Source organism: Pleuronectes platessa, chromosome 2 (assembly GCF_947347685.1).
Source record: "Pleuronectes platessa chromosome 2, fPlePla1.1, whole genome shotgun sequence".
NCBI lineage: Eukaryota > Metazoa > Chordata > Actinopteri > Pleuronectiformes > Pleuronectidae > Pleuronectes > Pleuronectes platessa.
Genome location: NC_070627.1, coordinates 18,178,097 through 18,190,449, shown reverse-complemented (window position 1 = coordinate 18,190,449; position 12,353 = coordinate 18,178,097). Strand labels below are relative to the sequence as shown.

At 40.1% G+C, this 12,353-nt stretch overlaps 1 protein-coding gene across 1 annotated transcript in view; it reads right to left on the bottom strand.

Moving 5' to 3' along the window:
- cpne5b (copine Vb) overlaps positions 1–12,353 on the bottom strand; it is a 95,557-nt gene that overhangs the window by 23,440 nt on the left and 59,764 nt on the right. Inside the window, exons 8-9 of the mRNA XM_053440550.1 lie at positions 3,729–3,832; positions 2,014–2,118 (exon numbers count right to left, since the gene is read on the bottom strand). Coding sequence (XP_053296525.1) covers positions 2,014–2,118; positions 3,729–3,832 — 209 coding nt within the window. The remainder of the gene's footprint in view (positions 1–2,013; positions 2,119–3,728; positions 3,833–12,353) is intronic.

Here is a 12,353-nt window from a genome sequence, read left to right as displayed (position 1 = left end):
GTACCGTTCATTATAATGATGAAAGTGGCAGATTTACCACTTTTTCCTTATGAAACAATGGGTGTCAAATCAGGTTTTTGATGAAATGACAATCATATTGATACTATATATCATTTTATACAATAATATTGTCTTTTGCACACTGTCTACATATTCTTACACTCATAGTATATTATATTATCTATTGTATTGTCGAATACTTATATTTATACCTCTACTATATATCATATCATATTATATCATACTCTTTGTATATTCTTTGTATATAATATTTATACATGTGTACATGTTATTATTATTATTATATTTACTATTATTATATATACTGTTGCTGCCATTATTACTATATACTGGTAGAATTACTATCATATATAAATATATATATTATGTTATATTATATTATATACTATATATATACTGTACTATTTGTATATACTGTCTAACAATAACATCACCATCATATCATCAGTACTATTACCATCATCTTGCCACTGCACCTTATCTACCTATTTATCTTGTGTTCCTGTTTTTTTATTCTTTCTACCTCAATATTTTTTATTCTATTGTATTGTATTTTATTGTATTCAAATATACCTGCTGCTATGACGACTTAATTCTCTTCGGGGATGAATAAAGTAATCTATCTATCTATCTATCTATCTAATCATGGTCAAACTATGGATTATCGCGCAATTATGGTCTATATTTATACACCATGTCTTTTAATGGCTGACATGTCTTGAGAAAGGTCCTTGACATTGAAACATCAAACTTTTTAATAGAGAGCAGAGGAAATGTGCAAGAATTTTCTTCTTTAAAATTTGGAATCACAACTGTAAGTTTGTTAACTTCATGAACCGATAGAAAATGCTATTGTCTCTCAGCTGACTCACTTGGAAAATGTAAACCCAATGTTGCCCTTGATTTATGATCCAATATCTGTCCACTAATTCCAGAGATCTGTCTGTCTGTGGCTCACATATCTCAACAATCGTTCATCTTATCACTTTCATACTTGACATTTGTATTGTTAAGGGCCCAAGAAAGTGCAGTCTCGAATCTGGTACGATTTGGACATTCGAATTTATACATTCAGTATCAATAAACTTTTAATAAACAGGTGACCAGCAAAAGTGGTGGTTAAAACAAAGGGCAACAACCACTGATTCTCCAGTTTGTGGCTCTGTACCGAGTTGAGTTTCACCGAAACTTGAACATAAAGGTTCAAAGGTCTTTGTGCAGCAGCAGTGGTGCAGCATCAGGATTCTGCAGTTGATCTTAATTTTGCACCGCTCATTACTGCAGTTTCAGAAAGAAAACTGCAAACAGCATTACCTAAGGCAAGTAAACAGCCAATTCATAATGAGAAGGTTTAGAACGAGCAGTGCACTAGTACATATAAACACCATTGGTATGCACAACGCCATGCAGCTCCATGCATACACACAGCCTGAACGTGTACAGAAAGTATTTGCTCATTACAGTTGCTTAGATTGAGTTAAAATAGTACATGTATATCGCCATGTTATTTTCTTTAAAGGGAATAGTGCTGATCACAGAAACAGCACAAGGAGGTGGGTGGAGATTCGAAGAGGATCATTGTTCCTGACCTCTGCTTTTCTGGGAAAATAATAAATCTATAAGAAGGCATGTCCAAAGAACACAGTGGTTTTGTATTAATGTGACAATGGGAATAAGGGGACGTCTAACACTGCAGCGTGTTGAACTGCTATTGATTTCTACTGGTTTAACCATTCGACCCTCGGGTTGTGGTAATGGCTGTCATCAGTATGCAGTTTGTCAGTCAGAGACATTCTGATTAGAGCCATGAAAGCAGTCAATTGATTGATCCTAGCAGAAATCAATTTAGGTAGGGAATGTCAACAGCACCAGCGGGAGATATACTGTAGTGAGTCAAGTGCAGCAGTGAAAGGATAAACAGCAGCTGTCGAGATCAGAGAGTGCAAAGACCTGGGTGGTGGGGGTGGTGGGTAGGGAGGGTCTGCATTGTACCTGTCATAGTCTCCATTGCAGAGGGCTCGTACCGGGATAGTGAAAGGCTGCCACACTGGGTTTAATGTGTTCTTCACCACCTCTGTCTTATGGCAGATCGTAAACCTAAAGGAGGAGGAGGGGGAGGAGGAGGAATGTCAGGGGAGAGAAGTATTATTCGTCAATATTCTAAGCCAGGAAAGAGAGAGATTAATATGCAAATGAAGGGAGGGGGATGTATGTGAAGAGATGGAAAAATACTATGTGGAATCCTGAAGTGACGGGAGAGATACCTGAAATAGGGCTGTACCCGGCTTTGTTTACCGCTTGGCCTGAATCCCAGCTATTTGTGAGTTAGACCACAGGGAACAATTTCATATTTCAGTCTGGCTTTTAAATCCTTCCCCTTGACCACCAGTGTGATATTGACATGCAAATGGCTTTCTGTGACATCTGAAATGTGTCGCAGAGCAAAGCCTCATGAATTCCTATCAAATACCCCCAGATATCCCTTCCAAAAGCAACAATGCGTATCACTGTTTTTGAATTCAAAGCCTCGGATTACTTGCGCTCCACTAAGTGCCTCAAGCCTTTTAGAACACTGCAAGTCTTTTAGCCTCACAGCTTTTTAATTTGTACCCCCTCCCTCTGGCACCAGCAACAGATAGTTCTCGCACTTCTGTGGGGATCCATTTCCCACCCTCTTATGTATGAATAAAAATAATGAGAAAAGCTACAAGATGGCTAACAAAGCACTTGCTGAAGTATCGCCAGCTAGATTGGGCTGACGCTGCCACAATTGCAGAGCCCCTTGGGAGGCTGCATAGTGCACTGAGAAAGTGTGAGGGGATGGGAGATAGTTATGCTTGCCTTAGTCGACCGCCTCAGAAACAGAAGAGGTTTTTCCAGATGGGAAATGCAGATTGTGTTTTTTTCTTGCTTTTATGCTTCTTGCGTTAACTGCCTGCCTTTCCTATTTGCTCTGCCGGAGTCATTTATGTAATAGTGTATAGTCACGGGAGTTGCGGTCGCACTGACCACTGATGCTTGACTCGGTGCAGCCTCTTAAGTTGTGCATGCCTCAGTAACCACTCCTCTCCCGATGCACAAATTCAGGTTTCTCTCTACCACACTGTAGGTCCTCTGATGTTGCATCAGTGATTTCCATATTAATTCTTTATATTGTAGTGTACAATGGGGAGGTGGTTAGCACTATCGCCTCGCAGCAACAAGGTGCCGGTTCAAATCAAATGTGGAGTTTGCATGTTTTCCGGCTAGTCCAACTTCCCTGCGTGTAGATTGGGGCTAAAGTGACCCAAGGTGTATGAGTGAATTGTTGTTTGTCTCTGTAACCCCCGACAAACACTCCACCTATAGCTCAACTGGGATTGGCTTCAGCTCCCCCTGTGGCCCTCGGAAGGATGGGCGGGGATACACCTGATGCAACATATGCACGTACCTCCAACACTAAATGTGATATTTGACAGCTTCTCCCTTTGAAGCTGGATGAGACATGTTTGTGTTATATGTGATGTCATCATTTTCAAGACACGTGACTGATGAAACACATTGTGATTTGCTGAAACAGCCACAGGTGACACATGCATTGCGGATTTTTCTTTCATGTGTCTCAAAACCTGTCCCCTGAACTTTTCCTGCGAAACTTCTGCTGTTTAAAACAGTTGTTATAAGTAAAAAAATTGTTCTAAGAAAACCAAACTACATCAAGGACTCACGTTCCATCCTCGTTGCTTCTGTAAAAGACCATGAAGGGGTCTGACTTGCCAAAGAAGTCCTTCTTGTCCAGCTTGTTGGCACAGAACTGCATAGTGCCGCTGTCCTGCAGGGGAATATGGAAATGAGGTAAGAGGCATTAGACATGAATTTGGGATTAGGAAAGGGTACCATCACTTTTTTTCATAATTTCCGAATAAATCCTAATTTGTGTGTGTCCTAATTTTCCCTTCTCCCACAACTTCTTCTGTTTTAACTCCGCAGTTTAATGAAAAAGATTCAGTGGGAGATACGATATTGTTGTGTTCAGCGGATCATTGTTGGGTGATCTTTCAACGTCAACCTGTCACATCAAAGCCATCGTGAGTCACAATATCTGCTTGAGACGAGCTGAAATGGGTTTTAGCAGGAGGGTAAGAGGACTCCATGTTCAGTGCTTCATTTCCACACATACACACACTGCAAAAGGTCCAGCTGAAAATGGTTACAGAGGGCTCAGTAGGCACTATATCATGAATAATATCATAGAAATTATTTTAATATATTTTGGTAAAATGCACTTTACACATCCGTGTAAGGATGTTGCTGTCTGTTGTTTCAGTGTGTGTTGTGCTGCGTGATTATCACCTCCACATATGCTCTCGATGAACTACTGGCCGGCAGCCAGTGCACTCCAGCATTATCTATAAAAACAACCTAATGTTCCACCAGTAGTGTGTGTGTGTGTGTGTGTGTGTGTGTGTTTGTGTGTGTGAGTGTTTGTGTGTTTGTGTGTTCTGTTCAAGTATGCAGGAACCTAACCACTGTTGCATATCCACCCACCAGCAGTCCTGCTAACATTACTGCCAGCTGCTTACCAAGTCTAATTCTAGGATGAGTAATGGTCGTCAAACTAACTTCTTGTGATACCCGTCACAGCATCTGTGGAGCATCTGATGCTTCGAGAGCATTTCAGCCTCAGAGAAACATCAAACACAAATTAGATTAGTCTGCTTTGGGCATTGTGTTTCTGTCACGTAAGTTGAGGACTGTTTCTTCTCTTGATTTAGCCAAAAAACACGATCATGTGCTCAATGTAGGAACATTTCCAGACCTTTGGATTCTTTCCACGTTAAGATGTTACACAATTTTTTTTGTATTTGTCCATTGTGTACAAATCCATTGTGTACAAATTGTTGTTTTTTTACCCTAGAATGGGAAACTTTATAACTACATTATACTTACATCTGAAGTTGGTCCTCTCTACTGAGGCCGCCGTGTTTTTAAAGTAGTCCAAACTGGACAAACTAAACACTTTTGTATTTATGACAACTGAAGTCTACTACAGGTTCTCCTTCATGTTTGGAACGGAAGGGTGAGGTGATGGATGTTCAGCTGCAACATGCAACTTCACCACTAGATGTCACTAAATTCTACACACTGAACCTTTAAATCAGAGTTTTGGGTTCAGGAGTTAAGAAGACTACAAGATCAACTAATTATATAGTGATTATCTATAAATGTACCAAATTGACTATACTGTCAGATGATTAGTGTAAACACAGAATGTATGTTATTGATAAAGATCGATGGTTTCTCCACCACCAACATTCTTTTACATCCTTATTTATAACCGGCTGTATGAAAATAGTAGTTTTTACTTGCTTTTTGCTTCTTTGCTTTTAAAATGAATTAAACTATTAATAGACACAGTAGTTGGGCAAAGCCACTGATGAGAGAACCTTCAAAGCTTTTACTGATTTAGCATTAACACAGTAATATGTTGGGTTATGTTATCTCCTAAAACACAGGTTTGAACCTGTTGGCTTATTTATAGGTTGTTTTGTAGCATATGTGGTGTAATATGGGCGACTGTTAACCAAAAGGTCACTGGTTTGATCCCTGGCTGCTCTTGTCCACAGGCTGAAGTGTCCTTGGGCGAGAGACCGAACCCCAAATTACCTCTGACAGCAGTGCCGTGTGTGAATGATGTGTGATAGAATGGTTGACTGAGGCTTGTAGTGAAAAGATTTTAATGTCGCAAAACATGAACATTATGATAACCGATTAAACATGCAGTGCATAACATTGGCCTCCAGGGGTCTCTTAATCAAAACGATAAAAGAAGACCGAGTGAAGCAGCGTGGGATTATATGAGTTGACCTCACCCACATTGTTGATGTTGATGTTTATGGATGAGGTAATAATATCTTCATAATAACTTGAATTTATATAGTGTCTTTCATGAGAACCGGACTCTTTAAATGTGTCACTAGGGCCACAAAAAAAGAAATGTAATCTGAATGGAAGTGGGTGTGTTACGCAGGTAGTGGCTAATGTAGCATTAAGCTGTTATAAGAAGAACGAATTAAAATGTAATTTGTTGTTTCTACAACCTCATATTTGTTCCATCCGTTTTTGGAACTTAAGGCTTGATGTTTCTCACGAGTAGATGAGTAACACATATATCTGCACAAGCTTTCCTTTGAGCACCAACTTGCTTCCTCTATTCAGAAATGACCACATTAAATAGGATCTGTAAAACTTATTTTAAGATATTACTCAGGAACAGCAGCTTCAATATTCATATTTCACGACTTGAGTTGAATTGTGCTATTGTAATTATCTTGGGAACGATTAATCAGTTAATAAAGTTATTTACGCACAGTGGTCTCTCTTTATGATAATTTTACTGTGTGTGTGTCTGCGTGTGAGTGTCTGTATGTGTGTGAAAGCCATTGTGGATATAAAAGATAAACTTACAAACACTATAAAAAGCCAAACACACACATCAGATAAATCAAAGACCAGCAGCAGATGCTGGGAGATTTATTTTCACTACAAAACAACTCTTCTTCTGGTACTCTCTCTAACAAATAAGCCTGATGGCGCATTTTGTCCACCAGTTGTTCATCATGAAACATGGAGCTTTTATCAAATTCCCAAAAATAAATCACTTGTATGCCGTTGAGCCTCGCACTACTTGTTTACTATCCGTGTTCTTGGCTCTCACTATGTGGCGGCAGTCGGGACCTGACTTATCTCAGGTACATGGGCTGTAGCTAATCTCTGAAACACAGTGGGTTCATTACAGTACATTCAGATGCTATAACAGTAGATTGCCGCTGTTGTCGGAGCCTGAGGCCTTACACTGGGCAGCCATGGCGCCACTGATGATAGCTTAATAGCTTTTTAATGTTGCAGCTTGCACCTCGTCTCTGGCTGCGTGCCGAGCGGCAAATCAGCACAAGAACGTGTGAGGGGCTGCAAGTGTGCTAGAGGGAGAGCAGGAGTGTTTCTGCGCACATATGCCGCTTCCCATTTTAATGCCTGTGTGCGTCCTACCACTGTGTCCTCTCTCTTTATCACACACAGCCAGGGAGCACACACTCCCTCCCCGACACACTCATAAACACGTCCACTCCACTCCAGCTGCGAGAGGAACTATATCTCTAATCCCCCCCTCACCCTGAGGACACACACACACACAACATGTAATTTGACACAACCCCCTGTACACATAAAGAAGAGAGCTCCTCTTCCCACAGCTTCATTCTCTTTAAAACACTCCTTTAGAGGAGTATCGGCTGCCATGCTGCTTACTGACTTTTTTCTGTAGCGACAGATTTAAGCTGATCCCTTATGCTTTCTATTTCAACAAGTACCTAATTCAACAAGTAACTAACTGTGACAATGTACTCGCTGCACATGAACGCAGTGCTCAGTCTTCCAGTTTAGGCTGCACCGGGTGACAGCACTTATAAATGCTAAAGCCAAACCATCTTGATCAACCCCTGGTGGCCAACCTCAGTATAATTCATAAATCCCGCCTCCTCCATGTTAGTAGATAGGACAGTCAAATCATGGCAGGTTTATGTTAGTTATTATCACACTTAGCGTATGTTGATACAAACATCATGAAAACATCATGATTGACAGTTGATGCTGAGATCGAAGCAAATCAGTTTTATATAAAGATGACAAAAATGAGACAACCCACATACAGCAATTTCACAATCAACAATTATATCAAAAACTGGAGCGAAGCAACTGGTCCATCACGAGTGTCATCAGTGCAGCATGAAGCTCCTTTGTTGCCTGCACACAGTTTTTTCTAGTGTTCCTCAGCTCAATATACATTACAGTTTTTCTCAGTTGTTAACACACAAAAAGCTAAAATTTTGCATAATTTGCACAACCTTCACTTCATGTACCAATCGCTCGACCCATTTTAGCACTACCTTTTGTGAACAGTTAAGAGATTTGATGGCAAAGAGTCATATTGCAAAGGGAGTGTCAGGTTTAATATTTTGTGTGGGAGGTTTTCAGTTTTTTGTGTGCAGTTTTGAGAAAGCCGTTATTGTTTTGAAAAACGTTTGTTAACAATTGTGAACAACTGTTATGGTGGTGAAATTAGGCATCATTGCCGTTTTTGAGTAAGGAGGTGGAGGGACACGCCATAAAAATCTCTGCAGTACTAATAAGCACATTAAAGCTATTTATGGTGAAGGAATGGGCTGAAGATATTAAACATGCATCAGCTCCTGCCTCATTAAGGCTCTGTGGCATGAACACAGACTCTTGCAAAGGTCTGTGATCAACAGCCACTAATATGGAGAGAGCCAGGCTATCAATATTTTAACAGGGGGGGGGGGGGGGGGGTGAAAGGCTATAGGTAGAGACACCCCCACAACCTCAGGGGAGTAATTGTGTTGTAAATGTTTCTGTCATTAGTGAAGGGAAGAGTGTGTCTGTAGTCCAGGTATTACTCATGTTGTGGGGACCTAAATCTCTTTTTATAGTCATATTGTGGGGACAAAAAGGAAGTCCTCATAATATAAATACTTGAATCTTACAGCGAAGACATGTTTTGCGGTTATGGTTAGGTTAGGATTAGACATGTAGTAGTTATGGATACATTTAGGTTCCAGGAAATAAATGAATTAAGTGTTCTGAAGTCATGGAATCACAACTGTGTGTGTTTGCGCGTGTGTGTTTAGTTGAGCAAGAATTCCACTTGCTCTAATTGTGACAGAGAAAATGGGGGAAAGATAAGAGTAAACGTAGTTAAATGTGCTTTCTAGTATAAAGGCCAAACTGGTGCATTTTCAGAACAGTCATTCTGGCATGAATTAGTCTGAGCACATGTGTTTTTGTCTCTGGGAGTTATGGAGATGGGACAGTAGGATTTAACATGACAGACAATGACAGATGACTCTCTGCTGTTTGACTTGTTGCTTTGTTTGTTCACTGCACACACACAAACACGTGTAGACGTAAATACATGACCCTCACCATTACTTTACTCCTTCCTCTGCTCTTTTCTTGCTTGAATCTGCTATTTTCTATATTTTACATTTTGATTCCCCTTGTTCTCTGCTCAAAAGATGACACCTTCCAGTTTGATCCATAGAGAATGTGGTGAATGCTGGTTCTCAGATTCACTGCACATTGTGAAGAGAAATATAGAAGCCTGAATGAGTTTTAATATATTCAAAGGAATATACCGTACACTGTGTATTTGTATTACATGGTAATTTGTCATTTTGCCAAACTTTGGTGAAGAACCCACATTTTTTCAAAACACGCTCTTCTCAAAGGGTTCGGAGTCATGATAACCCCATTAGCGCGACTCAAGCTGATGTGCTTACACATCCGTCATTTGAGATGAGGCAATAATTCTGCTCAAAATGAAATTATTTCATCTATAGCGAAAAATCTGTGGTTTTCCTGACAACATTAGTGCACAATCTAAGGAGGTAAAAAGGAAAGAGGACAGAAAGCGGAGCTTCACAGGCTTTGGGCTCACTCGCTTCCTTTCGCTCCCTCTCTCTACATCCCCATTAGCTGTTTATGGCCAAACACACGCTGCAAAACAGCCCAGTGATTAAATTTGAACAAATAAAGGGGAATGAAAATCCTTTTGGGGAGCGGGGGGGGTTGTTGCATCAGCGAGTTCATATGGAGGAACTTTATTTCCCAGAGAGAGCGAGAGAGCACAGAGAAAAGTGGGGAGCCTGAGGTGGTTCTGCTCCCACTCTGCACTGCTCACACATCCTGTTGCAATGTTAGAAAAATAAAACGTATTTAGTCATGGATCATTACATTCCTTTCCTGCCCCTGACTGTGACCATGGTCCTGTCGGAGTCAGTAATGCAGTTTGAATTCAATATTGAGGGCAGGAGCTGACAGTCAGTAGCATCATGGAGTTTCATCCATGAAAGTATGAGAAGGTTTTGTAATTAGCTGTAATTGTTTGCCTCCTGTTGAGCCAGCACCTAATTTTTATCCGGTACTAATAATGATCAGACCAAGTTCCCACTTTGCAAGATGAAGCATTTTTTTCATTAATAATTATTCAGAGTGCATTGAATAATGTTTACTTTTTAATTAAAACACTTAAAACACTCAAGCAATTAAAAAGGAGAAGTTGATGAGTTGGTGGAGAAGGAGTGGGCTGTGTTTTTCAGAAATCCTGCAGAAATAATATTTCTGAGAATTATTTTGTGCTGGTGGCCACAACAATTTGTATATGTGTTGGAGACACTGCCAAATGTGTTAGAATAAGTCTCTGCTCCAAGAGATCCTGAAGATGCCAGCTAAATAGGCGGTCTTTCAATGTGGCCTAGGAGGCATTTAAGGTCACACCGTTAAAAGAAGGTGACCATGTGACCCTTACCAACTTCGAATGTGGTCTGAGGGATGGGTCTTGGCTGCATTCACATCTGAACTTAGAGCTGTCTACTTGTACCAGGTCTGAACACGGCCTTTCTGAAACTAACAATCCAACCTTTATACGTGGTATTATAGTAAAAACCCTCGATAAGTAAAAACCCTAGATGCACTCGCACATATAACTCCCTCATAAATCACAACTTCTCATTTAGACTTCATAGAGATTAAAGATAAAAAAAAAAAAAAAAAAAAAATGTTATTTTAAGGCTGTTAACCCTCTCCTCCTTATGCTACATGCTGAACTAATAACCTATTGGCTCTCGATTCAGGTGGCGAGATGTGAGTGATCAGGAGATTCTTATTTTGAACAAAAGTGCAAATAAGTGAATTCTCATAATGTCAATTTTCCTGAACAGGGGTGTTGGCCTGCAGTGTACTGGCTGTGGTCAATTCAATTTCTGTATTTTAACTAATCAAAGAGGAATCTGAGCAATACATGTTTTTCCTAAGACTTACATTTTGTAGAACCAAAAGTAGAGGTTTATTAATAGACAACTTCTCTAGTCTCACATTTTACAAAATAATAAATAAAGCTATAATAGGATTGTTTGTGTTGCACAGTAGGTTTGTTTCACAAGTATGCACAAATGTATTGTATTTTACACTTACACACCAACACACACATATCCACCCACCCAACATTGGGTCATTCATTACAAACAAAGTATTTTGAAAAACCCAGAAAACCTTGTTTTAGATTCTATTTAAATTAGTCTTGTTTCCATGCTAGGGTTAAATTATGGATAACGAAGCTGGGATCAACACGAGGATCATAAATACATATAAGTACTTCCTCTCACTCTAAAGAAGCTACGCTAAAATTAAGAATTTCTAGAGCATGTGAAGTAGCTACATGTTGTTTCAAGGCGTCGGATGGTGCAGTAGACTTTCACAAATCCCTCTTTGTAATGGTCTTATCGAGAAATGAAAACGATTTAAAGATTACTCAGACACGTTGAAGAGTAAAGCTGTGTGGCTGGATCTACTTTCAAGGTTCAAGGCTACTGTCTTTGTCTCCCTTGGGAGATTTTTTTTTTGGGATACAGGGAGTTGCTGCCTCAATGAAAAAAACCATACAATAAAAAACTTTAAATAGGACTGGGCAAAACATTAGTTTGTACAACCCTAACCAGGAAAGGCTGCTCAGGTCAGCTGCTACAACCATGATTCTGTCTGTTCTCCACTTTCACATAAATGAGTTCATCTGACAAAGGGATGAATGAGCGTTGTACCGGTTATGTTTGCACAGAGGGAATCTGAACCTCTTCTCAGAGTTCATCCAAACATATTCAGAGCTTAATCACTGCAAGCAACACCTTTTATCCCACAAGTTGTCATATGGGCCATGTATTGACGTAAAAGTGGATATATTCACTTTAGCTGGTCTCTGTATCTTTCCAGCCTAGATTCAAGGTGGTGACATCAAATGCAACAAGGCTTTTTGCAGCTTGAACCAGGCGTAGCCAAGTTTAGTGTGGCTGTGTTTGTATGTGACAGAGTTTAGAGACATTCGTGAACTAGTGTGTGACAGAGGTGGAGGGGGTGTGCACGTGCATGCATGTGTCCCCACAGGCTGTAGGAGACAAGGTCAGGCAGGTCTGTGTTTGAATTAATCAAGACTTGGTCTCCCACTGTCATTAGCCAAGTGGATTTTATAGCCACAATAAGAGCTGGTACATGCAGAGCATTAAATGATCCTGTATTGATTCACACTCACTCTCTCCCAAACACACTGACACACGTTTTTTTCTCTCCATCTTATCACTGCTTGTTTGCTCTCTGTCTCATGGTGCCATCTCTTTCACTGCCTTTCACTCCTCTGTCTCCCTATCTCTAGACCATTTGTTCCGTTGTACTCCTGCTTTTCAATATCCTGTTCTTATCTGCGCGCTGGAGGTCCAGTTTAGCATTCA